Source organism: Typha angustifolia, chromosome 7 (genome assembly GCF_048772165.1).
Source record: "Typha angustifolia cultivar Huaian chromosome 7, ASM4877216v1, whole genome shotgun sequence".
Taxonomy (NCBI): domain Eukaryota; kingdom Viridiplantae; phylum Streptophyta; class Magnoliopsida; order Poales; family Typhaceae; genus Typha; species Typha angustifolia.
This window is the reverse complement of record NC_133245.1, coordinates 12,517,424-12,538,688: the sequence shown is the minus strand read 5'-3', so window position 1 is coordinate 12,538,688 and position 21,265 is coordinate 12,517,424. Positions and strand designations below refer to the sequence as shown.

The 21,265-nt window shown below is 36.1% G+C and overlaps 1 protein-coding gene across 5 annotated transcripts in view; it reads right to left on the bottom strand.

Annotated features, from left to right (window-relative positions):
* The window catches only part of LOC140762225 (protein CHROMATIN REMODELING 20), a 37,902-nt gene that overhangs the window by 6,494 nt on the left and 10,143 nt on the right, over positions 1-21,265 (bottom strand). For 4 of the 5 annotated variants that reach the window (XR_012104709.1, XM_073099879.1, XM_073099876.1 and 1 more), the window contains 14 exons: positions 20,805-20,867; positions 20,631-20,726; positions 20,449-20,541; positions 17,448-17,638; positions 17,106-17,349; positions 14,457-14,555; positions 11,017-11,100; positions 10,328-10,864; positions 9,795-10,075; positions 7,373-7,463; positions 7,084-7,287; positions 5,990-6,109; positions 3,154-3,320; positions 634-775 (listed from right to left, as the gene is read on the bottom strand). Coding sequence is in view for 4 of the 5 variants with exons in the window: in XM_073099879.1 (XP_072955980.1) it covers positions 634-775; positions 3,154-3,320; positions 5,990-6,109; positions 7,084-7,287; positions 7,373-7,463; positions 9,795-10,075; positions 10,328-10,864; positions 11,017-11,100; positions 14,457-14,555; positions 17,106-17,349; positions 17,448-17,638; positions 20,449-20,541; positions 20,631-20,726; positions 20,805-20,867 (2,412 nt within the window). In the remaining variant the exon portion in view is untranslated. The remainder of the gene's footprint in view (positions 1-633; positions 776-3,153; positions 3,321-5,989; positions 6,110-7,083; positions 7,288-7,372; positions 7,464-9,794; positions 10,076-10,327; positions 10,865-11,016; positions 11,101-14,456; positions 14,556-17,105; positions 17,350-17,447; positions 17,639-20,448; positions 20,542-20,630; positions 20,727-20,804; positions 20,868-21,265) is intronic. The other variant, XM_073099877.1, reaches the window with a different exon arrangement.

The window sequence follows — 21,265 nt, the reverse complement described above, 5'->3', positions numbered from 1 at the left end:
TGGACCTATCTGGCATATAACTCAATTAGGTGCTGTCAAAAATAGGTCACAACATTCTGATGATTTTATTTCCTCTTCTGCAAATTTGCAATCAATTAGAACATGTTTGGTTTGAGACTAAACCCCAAACTTGATTAATTACTCTTATTTCTTAGTTTTGATTTTTTTGGAGAGTGAATTTGATTAGGTATAAAAAAGATAAAAAGATGTTTGGTTGCTGGACCAGGTTAGGAGTCCCTGAACCAATTTAGGGACCCTCCCTGAACTTAAACCAAACAGGCCCTTACTGATTCTTTGGTACCTGTCAGCAATCATTATCATAATCGGTTTTCAGATAGCCCCATTTTTCCTGAGTCTGCCTACATCATGAATTGAATAGATGTGGAATAATGATCCTCAAACAATATCTCAAGATCAATCTATATGAAAACATTAGCAAACTGAAAACCTGAATTTGATAAAACCTGTGACTAATGTAGATATATCATGAAGAACTAAATTTGGAGTCAACCAAATAGAAAATATTAGCTGGAACTGTGATAACATGAGGAGGGGAGGGGATAAATTTAGAAGCAACAACATAGTGATATGAGAATCAAAACAGGATAACAGTAGAGAAAATATGGCATTCACCTGTAGAGCCTGGCAAATCTCAGTTGCAGCATTCCTATCCTTAATATGCCTTCCAAGCGACAAGTTCCGGAAAGCCGCATATCCTATTAGAAGTACTCCACCCTTAACTCTCCATTTTGACAGCAAATATGGTCTTCTCTCCCTGAGGGAAAAAAAGAGTACAAAATAACAAAGAAATTGGAGGTCACAACCACACAAAGTCTGCCTTAAGAGAATATACAATGTAGAAATTTATTCACTGACTGCATATACTCAGTTAAACAAAAAACATCAAAAATAAAAACTAAAGAAAACTAGCAGGGAAGGAGCATATAAATAATCCACCATGTTCAATGTTAACATGCTCATTGATAACCTAAAAGAAGAAATTATTATATAAATAAAGCATCGAATATTAGCAGAAAACAAACAGTGCAGTTTAAAACATTTGGCCTGACCATACAAGAATAACTTACAGGTATAAAATGCATTTCTTGTATGGACATACAAGAAATGTATAGCATATTAGAAGCTCATTAGAGCACCAACAACCAAGCCATTTCATGCCGAGCTAGTTGAGCTCTGTTGGCGCTTTAAGTGTCATATGACACCATCCGTGTCGCTCGGCACATTTATGAACAGTTTGTGCATCTCATGCGGACAAGGAACTGACACGAGAAGACAGGTCGATTCATACTGAACAATTAAAGTACTCACCTCTGGTGTCCCCTCAAATTCCACCATCCACCTTTAGCTATTTCGATGCTTGTCATAGTGCCATAATTGAGTGAAAAGAAGATCCATTACACTATTGCGCTCTAACTGTATATAGAATTGAAATTTTGTGGATCAGTTCGGCTCAGCTTGGAGAATAGGTTTTATTCAATCCAAATTTGACCAAATAACTTAGGTTATCAAATAATCACACTGGGCTAAGATGAGTAAAATTGTTAAGCTGGATATAACCGGATCCAATTTCTTTAGACCCCCTATATCCTTTCTCCTTTCCATCAATCTTCCTTCAGTTTGCGTTTTCCTCATCCCACTCCCTCTCCCTTACTGTCATGCCAGTAGCTGTGCACCTCCTTGCAAACGCACACCGCATCCTTCCCTCATTTGTTCCTCTAGATTTCTGCACCTCTTCATCAATTGACACTTTGCCGGCATGCTGCTAACACACTGCCCTGTGTCAGATCGGCATGAAGCATGCCGCTCATCACATCTTTTCCTCAATGAGTCACTTCCTATTTCAACAGAATGCACATCCTTGGTCAACATCACAACACAAAACTTTCACAGTTCATGCCTACTAGCATATTGGGATAGAACTTCTTTTGCAATACATGGAATTTTAGCATACTTTGAGACATATCATATACATAATATATCTTTGTTGCAACTCCAACAAGATTTTTCATATCTGAACATCCGTAAAATGTTGTGCTAATTTCCTGTATGTCATTTGCATTCCTTTGGACGAATAGTTTCAGACCCATCGACACTAGGTGTCAATGGTTTGTCAAAATGAACATGTTGGGCATGGGCAACACAGTTTGTTCCGCCCCACAGAATAGTCATTCAGAAGTAACAGCAAAGGGAGAGGGAGGAGGTGGATAAAGCTGGACAGATCAGAACAGGAAGGTGATGAGAGCGGCAACACTGCAGTAGAGTGAGGTGTTTCCACCGTTTCTTTCCACTCACATACATTAGCATCTCTCTCTCTCTCTCTTCTCTTCTCTTCTTCTTCTTATTAGTATTGAAGGCAACATCGCATGTTGGTGGCTTGCCGACATGAGATGTGCCACCCAACAAGCACAGTAGCAGCCGGCACAAGATGTGCTGCCCAATGCTCACAGTATCAGCCAGCACTTTAATTCTTCCTTTCAACTCTCTCTCTCTCCTCTTAGTATTGAAAGCAACTTGTCATGGCAGCGCCTTGCCAGCATGAGATGTGTTATCAGCCAGCACCTAGATCTTTGCTTTAGACCACATCTCTTATGTTTCATCAATCTAAAATTTTGGCTTCTTTTAACCCCTCAATTGAAGGGGAGAAACAAAAACATAAAGCATCAAAAATTATCGGGCCAAGGACTGTTGATGGAATATGTCAAGAACTCATATATTTTTGCTACACACTTATATGTCCTGCTTTGCTCATTTATTTTCAAAAATCATGGGCTTCCATGCAAAGAAGATTGTAGGAGATTGTGTCTCATCTCAACTCCCTCCAGCTGATCACTATTATTATCACCACAATCCCAAAGTATGGGGTTGATTATAAATCAATTCCAAGAGAACTCTCCAAAAGAGTAGACAAAATTTACAAGTGTTTTCTTTGTCAGCTGATTGTATAGAATAGATCTATTGGGTACACATTATCAAAAACAAAAGGAGAAAAAAAAGGGCATCGGTAAACACCTTAATATGGATGCACATGAATACAGAAAATTAGAAAATTATGTTGATGATTTTATGCTTAACCCCTACTCAGTACTGATATTCACATCATAAAAAGAGATTGTGTCATGAGGCAAGTACTACCTGTTGACATCTTCCAACATAAATACACGAAGAGGCTTTAGTTCCCTAGGTTGCCACTTTACAAACTCTTGCTTCCAGTTATGAAGAACATTAACAGGTGTCACTACAAGTGCTGCTCGCAGTCCTAAATCAGTGCTTCTCATAGCAGTATATAGAAATGCAATAACCTGCAACCATATAGAGATGACAAGTCAAGATGTGAGAATAAAAATAAATAGTAACTTACTGAAATAATGACAGGTTTTACAGATTCCAAAGGAATTTCCCCTATTATTATATATATGGAATGTTGGGAATAGTTTTAAGAGTAGCAACGATGGCTGTGCCGTACTGTGCCGCAATAGAGGGAGAGAAAAAGATAAGGGAGAATGGGCTCGCCGCCGCTGACCTTGCACTCACCGCTTGCCGCTGCGTGCTGACCTTGCACCCGATGTGCCGCAACTTAAGTTTTTATTATAACCCGAGCCAATCCAATCCCATATCTCACTCTCACCTTTTCTTCCTGCTCGGGTTAGGGCACCCAATGTGATGAGTGTCGAGCGAGCGATAGCAGCAAAAGCAGCAAGCAGGGCGAGAGCAGCGAAGCTACCTGGAGGGGTGCCATGCAGCACCCCTTGTGCCACATGCTGGTATGCCGCCGGTGCAGCCATCCATGGGTGCAGTGTACAACAATGAAAAGAAACAAAAATATCCTTTTTAAGGTCAATTGTTTTTTTTTTCCTCTACAAAGTTTGAGAAAAAAGAGAGAGACTCCTTTCTCTCATGCATTAAAACAGAAGGAGAGAATCATTTTATTTTCTTTTCTTTTCTCTTCTTTCCTCACCAATTATTCTCATCCATACATAGTGCTACTATTATTTGACTTTTCTATAGATACTATACGCCTAAGACGGCATAAAACCAAAATATGAATGAGTCAACATTAAAAAGATAAAAACTCAAGTACTCAACCACGAAAATGGAAGGAGTGGGCCAAATAAGCTAATAGTTTGTTTGTAGAAGAAATAAAAGTTCCACTCAGCCAAAGAGCAAGTCTCGGGATGGGGCGTTCAAACGCATTTACACGAGAGCCAGAAATTAATTAGGCATTCGAACATCCAACGGCAAGGTTCCTAGGTCTAGGTGTTTTATTTTATTGTTTTTACTTATGTTGGATAATAGGACTCGAGCCTGTTCAATCCTATTACCAAGTCTAGTTGAGTCAAAGAGCCACATAAAATAGATATTGTGTGCATCTGATCATCTTGGATTATTGAAGTTAATTTGCAAGATCATCTCCTTTCTCCTTATTCGACTACCTCCAAACTTTAAAACTCTAGCCACCATCTAGGATTTTTATTGTTGCATTTCTCTTCGTCGGGCCGCACCCCCTTGACCTTAAAGAATAACCCTGCTTCTTCTCTATCCCTTTCCTACCAACTACCTTGACTTCCGTTATTGTCATCTCCACCACCATACCATAACCCTAGGCTAATCACCACTACGCCTCTTCGGTCTCCTTTTTTCATGATCTATCCCAATAGATTCATTCTCCATCCTGATTCTATCTCAATCTCAAAAGCACTCAACCATCTAACCGTTTGGTCTCGAGTTACCTCTTAATTTTGGAGATCCACAATAACCCTAACTTTCTCTATGTGAGTTGAAATCCAGTTCCATCTTTGGATTTGGACTCGTAGTGATTGTGGGGTTAGGAAGGTGAATGATACAGTGTGCTCCAAAAGTCTGTGGGCAGAAAAGTTGATCTACTTATTATTTGCAGTTTAAACTTTAAAGTTATGCATTAAAGAAGCAAACATATTTATTAAGACAATTAGGAGGAGCATCTAAAGAGGACAAATTCCACGATAATAGATTAAGATGGCTTAGGCTTAGACATGTCCAGTGAAAACCGCTTAGACACGAGATGGAAGAATCTGTAGTCAATAGTTAATACATCAATATATACAACTAATGAGTCAATGGAAGTGTCACAGTGTCATGCTTAGAATTTTCAATCACTTTGTCTTGATCTTCAGTCCACTTTGTTTTTGCCTTTTAGGTCCGACAGTATGAAACTATGAATATCCTGCTAAGTACTAACTTAAGTAGTTGTATGAGAGGAGGAAACTAAGAAACTAGAAGATGCGAGAAAAGTGAAGCATGCTTAAGAAATCCTATGCCCTATCCCTAAACAAAGCATCACTTCCTAGAAGGTAGGATAAGGCTGATAGAATCCATCCCTTGAATTTCCCACTTAAAGAAATTTTCTGTTTTCTAGTTCACTGCTGGTCAGGGTGATGGACTCCAAAGTCCAAAGTTCTTCAACTGGGTGAGAAAAGCTATGAAATCCATTAAACTTATATACAAAACCAAATAAAAGATACACAAAACCCAAAAGAAGCACGCATTATTAAGCAAGAATAGACTCTAAGAAACTATGCAATTATTCAGTTGAATATTGAAAGGGCATTCATATACTTAAAGTTGTTATATAGATGCTCTATTAATGAAGAATTGAAGACTTGAAATATCTAATAAGATGGAATAATCACCACAAAATGAAGCACACATAGCACATAAATTTTATTTACCAGCACAATGAGGCATCGACCACACCAGCCTAGACCCACTACCAAAATTTTAGTTTGCATATTAAGCAAGAATAATATATCAAATGTTGTGAAGCCAAAATCAAATGTCCCAAATTTAGTGTCCGATGGACAGCCATCTGTCCAACATCATAGAAATGGTTAATCAACATATACATAGATTGCTACACAAAATACAACTAAAGGTGAAACCAAAAGTAGGATAAAGCAATGCAAGTATACAACTGACATTCTCAGAGGCAAACCTGAAATGTTTTACCAAGGCCCATAGTATGAGCTAAAATGCATCCAAGACCTTTATCCCCAGATTTCACCTTTTTGACAGATTGAATGACATTTTCCCACATAAACCTTATACCCGCAACCTGAAATTATATCGTAAAGAACATTTCAGTAATTCGATTCACAATCTCAATGAAAAGCAAGTCCAAACATAGAGTGAGATATGCTACTTCAAAAAAAAAAAAGGAGAAACGTCCACGCATTACAATTGAAATGGACTGGGAATTCAACGATAAAGACAGGAAATATGTCGAATATGAATGCATTTTACTATCATGAAGCTCCAATAGATCTGCTTCCCAGGCACAGGGATGCACCGGTCGCCTATCACCATGGAACGTTCAACAGTAAGGTGCATTCTCCTACTTGGGGGATGGTTGGCTCACCTTCTTGGAACAATCTTTCATGAGCTGCCACAAAGCACAGCAAGGACAGGCTCATGCCGTGCCAGTGGGGTCCTGTCGTGAGACATTATGTCCCCTGCCGACGTGTGCCGTCTGATACCTTTTAAAAATATTCAGAGAACCCTGTTTGAGGTCTCTTTGCTTGTAGACTTATTTCCCAGGCCAAAAGGCATAAAAGGAGAAAGAGATCTAGGAGAGAAGGTTCAAATCCCATCAAAACATATGGTTTTCTTCTCTTATTTTTCTTCCTATTTTTTTTGCTTTAGAAACCAAATCAGATATTTATCATGCTAGATGTAGCAAATATAGCTAGATTTATGTAAAATACTCTTTAAAACATAGAAAGAAAAGGGAAAACATGATTTCCCTCAAATTTTACCCCAATTTTCAAAAATTATGATATTAATATGTCAAAGTTATTCAAATTGGGTTAATATTTTGCCTCAATTTTCATTATCTCATCTTTGATGCAAAAAACAAGAAAAATGGATAATTAAAAAAAAAAAAAAACTATTGCACACATAGTAAACTTCTGATATTATGCAATAGTAATGTACAGAAACCATAAAGGAAGTAGATGAAAATAACGGTTTTCAATTGGCTGTAGAATAGAAAGAAAAGATAAATAAGACATGGGGAGGGGAAATGAAAACCTGATGGGGCTTCAACTTTGGAGAAATACTTGTTGGAATCCTCACTGGTTCCTCATCTTTTTCCCTGGCTAAATTCACTATATAACCTTCTGTAGCATCCCCAAAGACACCATCTTCTGCTGTCCCGATTACACTTCCCAAACTCTTACAGAGTAGTGTGCTCACAGATTCCACTTGCATCGACTTTAGATGTTCTTGCCTAGCCTACAAAGACATATATTTTACATGATAATTCAGAAAATACACTAAGAAACTCTTCCACCACAATCATCAAGAGAATGAACAAAACCTTCTCTATTGCAATTTTATTCTTGGTTTCCTCTCCAAGTTCTGTATCATCAAGTATTCTTCTTATCCTCTTTTTTCGTCTTCTTTTGCTTCTGGAAGGAAAAATCTAGCTATTAGTCAAACAAATTGTATTGTCAGTTGCTCTATCACTGCCTGAGTAGACAGCAGATTGTTTGCATTAGGTTGTACATATGAGCCAAGTAACTGCTGAACTATATGCAAGTAACTTTTGCTGCATAAAAACGCTCAGCTATTGTCACCCAGTGAAATTCAGGCTAATTAGGGGCTTGCAGTTCTCAATTTTAATCTGTCAAGTAGACTTGATACTAATGAGCTGAGCTTGAACCCTATCTCAGCCTGTTTAACTTCAAGACAGCCTCAAAAGTATATTCTGCGAACTATACAGCATAAGGTATGAAAAATTAATATTTCATAGCAAAATGTTGCTTTCCTAAATTGTGATGAAATAATTTGGGATGTTTGCGCTCACACGAGGAAGTGGCCCTTGTCTCAGCTTAACTGGGCTTTAATGCTTTAAATGCAACTCAAGTATGATTTGTGCAGAAGAATCAAGCTGCTCAACACAGGCTCAAGCTCAGCTTAGTTCAGCTCACAATTAAGCATGGTTACAGCATGAATTGATTACATTTCAACGAGACGAGCTTGATCATGGATACCAGGCTTGAAATTCATTGTAAACCGACCTTGACCACACCTATAGGCTCAATCAAGTTCATCTGTGACAAATTTAGCTCTCAAAATCTCTGATTTCCCTATCGCTAGTAACGGAGCACAAAATTGGCGACATATTAGACATGTTTAAAATGCTTTAAGGAACAATAATTTTCCATTTCTGAATCAACACATTTTTAATGCAGGGAACTAAGCAGCACTAATAATGTCAGAAAATATTTTCTAACACTAAAGAAAAAATTAAGATGTGGACGATTGAAAAGGCAAGGGTAAATACCATAGATAACTAATTTTCTAACATGGATGTACAATGAGCCATTGCTAAATGCATCTATTCTTCTTCATGCAGATCCATTTAAATTAATTCTTTGTTAAATTAACACCATAATATTGAAATACATTACACAAATGTATTTAGGTTGCACACATACAAAGGAAATATAAAAGTCAATTACAAGAATGTATTAAAGTTGTACACATATAAAGGAATTATAGAAGTCAATTTAGCATTCTCTAAAGCAAGACCTAATGAAGCATGTAGCAAGATAAATGTCCTAAAAAGCAGTGGGTGCAGCTGCATATGCAGATATGGTCCCTTAACCGCCCCGCATAAACCACATAACCAGTACATAACAAGGACAACCTATTTCAAGTTTTGAAAATTCATTACCTTTCAAAAGGCAGCCATTATGGCAACCTCCATGGCAGAATTAAGCTACTACTGCCATGCTTTGGGATTGGCAACCTACTGTGACGGTTCAGGTTTCATGGCAGATGCAGGGCAGAATTCGATTAATATTTAATACATGTATAATAGCATCTAATATCAAAATAGTCAGGGCTTCCTCTTCATAAATAGTTAGTCTAATCCTGCATATTTAAGATTCTCACAAATCTCAAGTCACTATAAAAATGCTTAATAGTCAACTAATAATCCTTTGTGTGAATCAGTATTCACCCATACTTGGCAAAGTATAGCAATAGTATGCCTGTTTTCAACAATTCCTTCTATGTTCTTTTTTTTTTTTACTTTGTCTTCATTAATTCTCTATTTTTCCACTTTAATCCTATTCCTTCTTTCTAAACCTGATTTCATATCTTCCAATTATCTTCTTCCTCTACTCTTTCTGGGCACTTGATTTTTCATTGTAAATGTAATCTAGCCCAATAAGAAAATATAAAAAGGTCAGACCATTCAATGAATGGATAGGGTTCATAGCACCGGACATGATGCCCGCCATCCAGTATGCGCCATGAATACTCTAGCCTGCTATGTTTGCCACCACACTGTTTGGAACATTGGTCCTACAAGTAACTTAGATCAACAAAGGTCTTGCATCAACTTGTTTTATTGCTTGGATAATAGTAAACTATAAATGATCATTCTATCCTAGGATAGGTTTCGCATTTAAGATGACTCAACACTCATTCTTCAATTATTTTACCTATTTAGTTAATCGATAATAAAATATTTAATTGTATTCTTTTAATAATATTGTTACTATTACGATATTTTTATTGTTAGAACTTAGAATGCACATGCATAGCGTATATGCCAGCATACCATAATACACACTGTATAGTGTCATGGCTATCCGCATACTGCAGCATTTTTCACATATTTAGCATGATAGTTATAGAAATTATGAAACAAATATATGGACATGAGAGGATCATATTTATCTAGGGTTCAAATATATCAGAGAAAAAAAGTAAGAAATTAAAAATACCCAATTGTGAAATCCATTTCAGCATTTGAAAGCGCTGAATCACTTTCAGAACTAGAAACCACCAAACCGCCAATGGCTCTTTTACATTCTGATGTGAACTGACGCAATAGAGTGGGTGAGCAGCAACAACAATGCCAACCAGAGGATTTCACTTCCGATAAGTATTCTTCACCAAAATTCCTCGCAATACACATACTGCAGAATAGCATCTTACACAAGTTACAACTAATGAGATCAATACCCTTTCCACACCACCTGCAATAACCACCTGAACCAGGACCCTGCAACGTGAAAAATGACTTCAATAACAGCAAAACAACTATGAAGTTCTGAATAATTTGGCAAGTTCACAGATTTTTCAGTTAATCAGCAAGCCAACCAAGAAAGAATGTCTTCCCCACAGGATAATTCAAATAAGTGCATAACTATCCTACATGAGGAAAGATGAACAATTTTCGAAATAGAGGAAAAAATTCCAAATTGGAACCTGCAGGTTTAATTATATCATATAAAGAAAGAAGTGTGTTTTGTACCCCAAGGCGAATCTTCTCAATCAGAAGAAATTTACAAGATCCACAAACAATGACTTCTAGCAGAGGATGTTGGTGCACATCAGAGGCTTTCAAGACTTCCAAGCAAGCAGTACAATTAAAAGCTTTACGAAGATCTTTCATACTGCAACGAGGACTTGGTGAAGGAAGCACATCAACATCTATCACATCAACCACCTTCTTAACTTGTGACGGTGAATTTTGACAATTTTTATGGTCATCTGAAGTCGTCCTCTCATCCTCTCCTCGCACATCATCGTCGATGTCTATGATAGCAGCCCTACACCTTTTATTGACCCCTTCTGCATCTTCTTCTTCGCGCGAGTGCTTACGGGTAATGCTAGTAGCATTACCTTCATGCTTATTTTCACTTGAGATCATACAGGGATTTGATTCTTGACCTAAATTATAACCGTTACCAATATCAGATACACAATCTTCCAATGAGGTAGGATTCTGAAAAGATGATTGCGAACAATGATTTGACACAGTGATATAACCCGAGTTCTCTATTGGATCCTGTAAAATAAAAATAAAAATCAAGTTTGAGACAAGAAAACATACATCAACCATATAGATCAAACTAATAACAAAGCAAAAGGGATTATTTCATAAAGGACAAGAAATCAGCAGCATAACAGTCTTGCCATGATCATAGGAAAAATATTTACCTGATACTTCCTATATTTTTTCCTCCTCTGCTTCAGATGATGTTGCAGTTTCTTTGTAAAATGTGCATCATCCTCTTCCCGTACCTGCCAAAATGAAGGCATTATCCACTTACCATAATCACGCCAAAGAGGCATGGACTTCCAAACATGCAAAAAGGATCTCAAAGGAATCCATCTAACAAGCTATGTAGATCTCTTAGAAAACTAGCTAGATATAGGGTTCATATCAGTATCACTGCAAAGCCCAACAGTAAAGCATCTGCAAGGGCTGCAATAGCCAAGACATCCTAGAGAGACAGATTCGCCATCAAAACCTTGCTCTGCACATACCCTATGTGACTATTAGGTAGTCACCGAAGATGACAAGTAACTAAACTGCAGCTACACAACTTAAAATCTAGTTGCACCAGATCATGTGTAATATATGTCTCCAAATTTTTGGGCATGTAAGCATCCTACAGACATCTTTACCAAAAGATATTGAACTAATTAGGATATCAATATATCATGAATTCATGATTGATCGAACTCTTTGTAACAAAATCATCTCCTGACATGCAAATGGATCTTAAAGAAAGCCATCTAACAAACTAGGTAGGTCTCTTATGAAGCTTACTAGATCAAGGGCCCATACCACCACAAAAGCCATTGGTAAAGCATCTGAAAGGGTTGTAATAGCCAAGAGATCCTATAGAGACAGATTTGCTATCAAAGCTTTGTTTTGCATGTTCCTCAAATTTTCATTTGGTAGTAGCTGAAGCTAAGTAAATTGCAGCCCCTTCACTTTTTTAGGAATCTAGTCACACCAGATCACTCTACCAACAGAAATCCCCACGAATATATAGCAGACATAATGCAAAAGTAATGCCGGGAAGGAGATAACTGGACTAAATAGGCTATCATTACTGATATGGCTCCTTTTAATAAAATTATCTCATAGCCCAAGCCCGCCCAAGCCCCTTCACACTTTGATTTGATGTCGACGGCACAACACACTTGCACAGGATGGCATGGACCTAGTTCTGGCATGTACAATCAGACATGAGAGTACAGATACAGCACCAACACATCTAGCCACGTTGTAAATCATGAAGATCAGATAACCAAGATCTACGAAGCATGGGTATGAATACAAATATGAGATATGGATTCACTGATATGGCAAACCTTGAAAAATAAGGATATGTTATGCTTTCGGTACGTAGCTCATATATGTATATATTTTCATCTACATACAAACATACACACACGTATGTATATTTATATATAGGAATTGCCCCCACAGAAAATTATAATCCCTTACATCCAAACAAAACACAAGCCGAGGTGTCCGCGTACAAAATGGGAGAAGATCTTAGGGCACCAATCAATCCAACAAATAATTAGAAAAAGAGATCAATGCAAAAGAGGCAAGCCAGTCGACTGCTTGATTACATTCCCAAAAAATATGGGAAAAGAGCGGGAACATGTACAAGAAGGGATTTACAATCTAAAACAAGGGACACAATTGTCAAGGGATATCCAAAGATTAGAGCAATATATATATATATATATACATAGATTAGTGACCTTGTGTACTTGCATTTTCTTAATTAAGGAATTACATATTGTTGTTGTGTATGATAGTTTATATTAGGAGACCTCCAACTCTTCCGTTAAAAGAACTAACATTCATCAAAGTCAATCTTTTCACATAATATACTATGTATTACATGGTATATTACTAAGATATAAGATAAACAAGCAAATTCAATTTATAAATCAAAACTTGGCCATTGTAACATGATTTCCTAATATATATCATAAAATAAGCAAGCAAACGCAATCCTTTCACAAAGAGAAACCTTCTACATCTGATAAGAAATTAAAGGTAATAATCTCCTTCAAATTGACTCATATTTATAGGAATTTTAAAATTAAGAATTGTCGTGCCAATACCTAGTCAGTATGAGGCATGCCAGGCTCAGCATGCATTGGCATGCCTCTAATATACTTTTTAGGGTCATTTATCCCAATAAAACCTTTTAATACATATTTTTGTTCAAATACATGTAATAAATCCTACAATAGAGTCTTTTATCCTTAAATAATTTTGTACATAGGCCTGTTTTATCAACAAAAACAATCAATAGTTAAATGAATTTCATATTTTGTTTGTAAAATTTTTGGGGAAGAACAATAATGTCAAATTATGCTGATTTTAGGTAAAAAGTGTAAAAATTGAGTTCCAATCAACTCATATCAAGTTAATCTAAGATGTTCATATATCAGTTTGGACCCAATTTGAATGAATTAAACATATTAATTTCAATTTTTTAAAAAATTGAGAAAAATAATTTGGGATAAATCAAAATTTTACTTTGAGTTCCACATTTTAAAGAGTATTTTTCGTAAAGCGAGCACCAAAATGCTAGATCTATGTAGATAGATCCTTAGAAATGATAGATGAGCTAGATCTATTATTTGTACACCATAAGCTAGTTTTTAAAGTATAAAACAATGAAAATATATGAGAATGAAAGAAAACTTCACCGTTTGATGGGATTGAAGAAAAAATCTTGAATTCCTCTATAATCTCCTCTCTTTCTCCTTCTATAACTTCGACCCTTTTTCTTAAGTAAATTGGCTGCCAAAGGCCCAAAGAGACATTAGCCCTTAATTAATTAATGAGCTTTCGGCAACACCCAATTCATGTCGAGCAGAACAGGTCAACACAAAGCCGTGCTAGTTTGGCACGGGTCGACATAGCTCAACACAGGGTTGTGCCACTTCATTAGCACAGCAAGGCACAAACACACTTGCTTGGAAGTATCCAAGAAGTATCTAATAAGTTAGTTTGTTATTTATATATCTAAATATCTAAATTTACTATTTTTTATATAAGGGCAATATAGTAATAAGACAATTATCCCTTTGCTCAGTATATATCATCCCTCTCGCTGGTGGGATGCTATATTGCCTCTTTTGGATATATGGCATTCGGTCCAAACTCCTAATCGCGTCTATTATTTTTATACCAAACATAAGATTTATGTGGAGCCCACGAGATAACTAGTCTGATCCCATATGTCTATCCCCTAAATAAATGCCCCTTGAAGTTATCTTTGACATGGAGAAGCACGCAACTAGCACTAGAAGTAAATTGAACAACTCATATAAATTGTACTAGAGAAGACCGGAGATAAGAAAACCATAAGCAGCCAGCAATCACACATTGAATGACAATGGCAATGTCGTATACCCGTTAAAACTTCTCATGAAGCATTTTAAAGAATCTTTGCGTAAATATGATGTGACAAGGTCACATCATATACGAGAGAAATGTTTAGCCATAAATAGAGAATGTTTGGACAAGCATATTCAGGGATGAATAAAGGTCAAAAATAGCACATGACAATAGAACATGCATAACTTATTATGATAAAAAGTACAAACTGAACCTTTCTGTAGTTTCTCTTCTGCTCCGCAGAAAGTTCAATTTCATCTATAAATTTAATAGAATCAGCATCAACACCCTCCACTTCGCCAATCTCCTCAACCTAGAATTATCAGAAAAAAATATTATGTAATAAGAAACCAGTAGTCAATAATGCCACAGGCAACTAGAGAATTTAGTTTATTTATGCAACAGTAGTAAAGAAGGAACAGCAGAGCCTCTTGTGGGAAACCAAGGAATATGTCGTAGTTTATCCAAAAGAAAGAAATATTTAGCTAGTTCATTGGCATGATGAAGGATAAGTACAAGTGTACGACAGAGCAAATACCTAATGTGTGTGAGCTTAATCAGATGAGATACAAGTGAATTTCCTATAACCCTAGAGTTGAGGAAAAATTTCAACAACATTTGCTATAGACAAATTAACTGAAAATACTCAATATCAAGTTCTATGATGTATTGTTGATAACATCATTTTAATTGACGGATTGAATTAAATCAACATTAAGTCCAAATTATGAAGAAACTCAGAACCAAAATATTTTAGAATAGATATGTCTAAGACTGAGTATAGGAAATGCAAACCAAAGTAAATTGCTTCATCTAAGATTCTAATATAGACAAAGGGGAAGAAAGATATTGCTATCACAAAATAATTGGGACTAATGGCCTGGTGGCTGTTGTCTTTGTTGCACTAATAAATGGCAAAACCAAGGATTTGTCTGCAACTCACAGGGCAATCCTACTTCAAGGAACTCAATGGACATAAATTGATTAAGCAATAGATGAATAAGAAGAAAGATATAGCTATCCTTTAAGGATTAACGGCATGGATGTTGTTTCTGTTGTATACCTGTATTAAAAAATGGTGCATCCATGTAAAGATCTGTTGTGAACATATAGTGCAAACCTACCATGAAAGGAATTCAATTGTTGCTTCCCCTGTCATCTTCCCACTAGATACAGTGGTAACATGCTTGCACAAAAGCAATTTGTGCTTATATATGTATATATATTGCTCTTTCAAAATCCACTCCATTGAATCACTATGAACTCGAACAAAATTTTCAAATCAACTAAAACAAAACAATCACTCAGCTTAGGACCACACAGGCATTTGTATACAGTAAAGCATATTTAGTACGAAATGATTTTCTTGTATTGTTCACTTGGCTATTAAAATATTCTGCTATATTCCATTCTGCAATCGTGTACCCTAAAACAATTAAGACCTCCTCACTATCACTAATTTCCATACCAGTTTTCTTACTAGCCCTATCCTCTATAATGCAGCTATGATAGGAAGGAAAAAAGAGTGTGAATCTCCATTCGGAAAATAGTGCCTACACTCACTGGGCACATCAGAGATCCCAGTCCCACTATAAAAGAAACCTATTAAGAATCTTTCCGGTGAAAAATAACAACTTTAAAAAAAATGCAAGTACATACCTAGGAAGTACTTATTTAGTTTAAAACTCTATCGAAATAATTATTGAAGAAAATTATGTTTCCAAGTACACACCCTAAGAAGTTCTCCTTTAGCTTAAAACTCTATCAAAAACAACTATAAAATAATATATAAAAACAAGTACTCACCATAGAAAGTTCTATTTGCCATATGACATATCAACTGAAACTCATGACATAAATTTAGAATATAGTAATCTATGATAATCATATGGAACACAAAACATGCATGAAAGATATCAAGAGACATAATTTATTTTAGACAAACACACAATGTTTGGGCTAGCCAAGGAGATTCACATTATCAAATTACAAAAGCACTTACTACCAAGGATTTAGCAGCTACAGGCACTAGGCATGTCAATAGTTGGTTGGAAATGAGATGCCTTGAAGCATGGTCTGACTCCGCAGGCACAATCATGGTACCCACAGGCTTAACTGACAGCAAAGAGAAGCTGAAAGAGGTAGAGGAACAAGGAGGGAGTGGTGGAGGAACTGTGGCGGAAAGGAGAGAGAGGATAAAAATAGAAAGAGAGGAGAGCAGCGCACGGAGCTAGTAGTGGCTTGGTTTTGCATGACATTAGGAGGAAGATGAAGAAGGTAGGAAACGACACAGATCATGTCGGGTAGACCAAAGTATCATCCTACCCACATCAAACCCAGTTAACTTAAGTTGAATGGTATGGGCTAGATCATGTTTTAGCTTACTCGACCCACAGGGAGACCCATTTAATCAAATTTCCGCCTCCCGGTCTTTCTTACTTTCTTTTTCCTCCCTCGTGCAACTAAAGCCTTAGGTATCACCCTCTTTACCTCCATCGCTACCTCCTCTTCAAATCTCTAACCCTCTCTCCCTCCTACTGCTTCTTCTCATTCCTCTGTCACTTCCTACACTTTCCTCTACTGCTTCCTCTGCCAATTCTGTCTCTCCTATCTTCTTTGTATGGATAAAGATTCTCATGTCAATAGGTTTTGAGCACAAGATATACCTCCCGGCACGCACAATGTCAAGGGCTCAGGCGACACTTTAATCCATGATATTACAAATAAAAACATCACATAGGGAACTTTAACATGAAAACTTATAACAATCATAGACATGGGCATTAGCTTGAGTTAGCAGTCAATTGGAAGCAAAAAGAAAGAAAACGAAAATCGAAATGGACTATGTAATTGAGGAACACACCTCATCAACTCCTGGAAATTTCAGACCTAAGTTTGCAGCTTGCTGTGGAGTACTAGCCAGATAAACAGAGGCCCAACTACTACTTCCAAATGAATTGCTCTCGGCACAGTTACGGGATTGAATAAGCTCATTGAATGAACTCCAAGTTTTCTCAGGATTTTCAATAAGGTTTTCAGTATCTTTGATGGAAAGCTTTCCAGCTAGAAAGCCACTAGCACCTTCTTCCAGCAGCCTACCATGCTTTCTAATAGGGAAAAGAAACACAAAATTGGAAGCCATATATATAAGAATATTAAAAATTATTTAGATAATATATTTGAAAAAAAAAAAGAGATATCATACCTCCTTACCGGTCGGCAGGAATGAAGGTATTCTTCTGCATCTCTAACTGATTCAGTAACTTCACCAGTAACTTGCGAGCCTACCCAATGAGCCCTTTTCTTCCATGCTTCAGTACAACATCCATTAGGAACTTGGCCTTCAATCCATTTGTACAAGCTAGGAAGCTCAATTCCAGCTCCATCAAGTTGCTCCTGTGGCAAAGGAACATGTAACAAAAAAAGTAAACTTAGTAAGCTAATTAAATAACTAACATGCATAACAACATAATAATCCTACATGCTTCTTGTTACATAATATATTCCATAGCTATGTACTTAAAAGTAGAACATGGATTTAATATGATTTAAGCATCATCATTTTCAGACAATAGACAAGGAGCATATAGAAACACCTATTACTTTCTCATTTATGATTCAAGTAATTAACTTGTTCCCTTGCAAATATTGTCTTACACAATTGATAGAACAATAAAAACTAACTCATTAGAACAGGTCTCTTGGATAAATACACAACAAAGTTACAAATTAAAAAAAATCTGTTGGAATAAGGCTAAAGGAATTCAATTAAGAAGATAATATATATGAATACTACCAACCTTAGAAAGACAATCCTGTCGATGAAATATATGATGAATCAACTACCTACTTAGCAAAATGAGAAACCGGAAAAATACGGTCCATCACCCTTACCAAATGTTTCAGTTCTAGAGTCCTAACTTATTGCACTTCCATCCTTGGATCTTTTTCACTTCTACCAGGTTTGTCACCCTCCATAGTAATGGATGTAAAGAGAACAGTCACCACAGCAGAACTAGCATGCTGATGAGAACATATATGTTTCATGTAAACATTTCATTACTGGTGTATCCTAGAAATCAAGGCTCAGACCAGATAAACACCAAAGAACTTACATTTCCAGAAGTTCTCAATACAAAGATTTGGGTCAAACAGCTAGGCTCAAAGAACAGAAGAAAGGAAGGAACAATGACATACTATTTTCTAGTGCAATCATTAAAGATTTCATCTTGTAATAAATCCACTTGCTAAATTGAGGGTCACCAACTTCTCAAATCATAGTAATAATTTTTTCTCTCCAAGGGAGGGAGTCCCTACTTCCTAAATAAGTATTATGACAGAACACATCATTCGTATGCAACATTATTTCTAACTCTACGAAAATGAATTTTCTCCCTGTCGGTCCTTGTGTTTATGATTTTATAAGGATACTTCAGTTGGACTTTTCTGGATATGCCTAATGAAGCTGTTTGTATTGATCACTTCTTACCTTATCAAGTTGAAAAGTAGGTTTTCTTTTTTGGAGCTGGTTCTTTTCTTGTAACTGTTAACTACACAGCTCTGTTGTTAACTTGCTATAACTTAAAAGTTTCTTCATCCTTCTTTTCTCTTCCTGCTTAAAAATAATAATTTAATAGAGCTCATCATACACAAATTTTTTTGAAATGGAAACTCCAATTAAGTGATTAATGTAACAAAACAGTCTCATTGGTATCTTGATTTCTCTTTTTTCTTCCCATAGGAGTTAAAGAATAAATAAAGACCATTGTTTTATTATTCACTCCATTATTGCATATTTGCATTCCATTTCTTTTTTCCTATTCTTCTGTCTCAGAGGAGAGTGCTTAGAAAAAATAAAGGATTAATTTGTTTTTGATAGTTTTTTTTTTTTTTTAACTGGCTTTGGGATCATCCCCGGTAACAAAGAAGGAATCCATTAAAACTTGTGAACGTACTGCCCAGGTGGGATACTTAACACGTTGGCTACAGCACTGCACAGGTTGATACACAGGATAAATGTGCTATTAAAGGAAGAGGGCAACAGCAAATATCAAGAAATATCAAACAAAGTACCAGCTGGGAAAAGAAAAATCTATCCTCCTCACTAGGAAAATAAACACAAGGCAAAGAGAGCTTAAATATATATAAAAGATCTGTTGAAATAGTTAAGGAGACAGATCAGTGCAAGTCGTAGATATCATTGCATCGCAGGTAAAGAAAATAAGGTTGACAATAAAAGGAGAGAAAATATATAGAGGAGACAATATGACCGAATTTGGGAGCAGTAAACTGCCGAATACATCATCAAAGTAATTTATCACCTTAATTGGAACTTTGAATTAGGTTGACCATAATTCAGAAGAATAGTAAGGTAGTAACTAAAGGCCAGAAAAGAAATATGCTTCCTTCATTAAACAAATCAAAAGTTGGGTGTAAGAGCAGTTTGTAAGTCACTGAAGTCCAGTCAGAATATCTCACCTCTGCAGTAAAAGAATGATCACTCACCATCGAGATCGTTGATTAATATATCAGGAGAGCAAGCAATATCAGAAAATCTATGCCATGTGGACAAAAATGACTTCTTAGTCATTAGAAAATGTACGCATGTTGACACCTAAGAAAATAAGATATGAAACCTCAAATTACTTCTAAACCTAGACTGCTAGACTAAATTGAGCAGGAATTTTCCATCAATTAATTATCAAGGAGAATGTAATATGCAAGATTTGAACTTCAACAAACTGCAGCAACAATGTGAACAACAACCATTTTCTGCAGTTGGGATTGTGTTATATCTTCCCCTGCTCAGCCATTTGTGCAACAGCACAAAATGAAAGGGACATCAAAATATACTATGCAAGTGTATACAGGGAAGAGTATGTGAACAAATTCTCATTAGAATTTGATGATATACCAAGATAAAATTGTAAGTACTGCATGAACAGAACATGCTCCCAAAAGGCCAAAACTAATACAACATATGTTAAAATTATTTACTTAAAGGACTGCATGGACAGAAAAAAATGTGCTAACCAACATATGTTAAAATTATTTACTTAAACAATTATTGTGGAAATGAAGAGTTTCTTAAAGCTTGCAGGCTTAAACTTGAGCTCTAACATAGCTGCATAATGTAGGTCTTAAAACTTAAAATAGGTAAATTTGTATATGCTGACATTAGGACCTAATAAGATGAAGCAACTGACCAATAACAGAGCACTTTGAGTCTCTAAATCATCTAGTACAGCCTCCCATTCTTCTTTGAATGTTTTCATTTCAGTTGACACAGCCATTTCCAACTATTACACAAAAGAAAGAAAGCATCAGAATAGGATCAGTTAAGCACAGAGACATAGGCTGAAACCTAGAAAGGATAAAGAAGACAAACTGCGTCCCCGTGAAGATTTTCAGATAGCTCCTCTCTTACTTCACTTTCAACTTGGGCTAGTGATTCTCTCTCAAGTGATTCTTGTGCTTCTGCTGCCTAAGAATTAGAATGAGGAGAATAAAAAAAGTATAAACCCATCGAACAAAAAAAGCAGCAAGAATGAAAAAATAATACCTTGCTCTCAATTTCAAGAAACTCTGCAATTAGTTCTTCAATTTCTGCATCAGTCAAAGGCACCTGCAAGCAAATTAATCACCTAATGAATCCATCTCCAAGAAAGCATAGGTAAAACATATTTTCAATAGTTCTTTTAATATATTTCGGCTTTATTTTTAGCTAAAAATTAACGTATCCTCTAGAATATCATAATTGATTTAGAACTCCTTAAATTTAGGAGCTCTAAATCTAAGTTGGTTAGAAAATTAAATTTTACAGAGAAGTTCACCTCTTGGTTATTCTGAGTCATACTTATAATTATATTCAAGTAATTCCAACTCGGAGCTGATTCAGTTTGAAAGTAGGTCTTATCTAGCTATATCCTCGCATAGGGTTAGGAAAAAGCCTAATATCAATGCAATTCTCACAATGAAAATATTGAAGAAAAAATGTCCTTGAGAAGGATTCCACACATATTT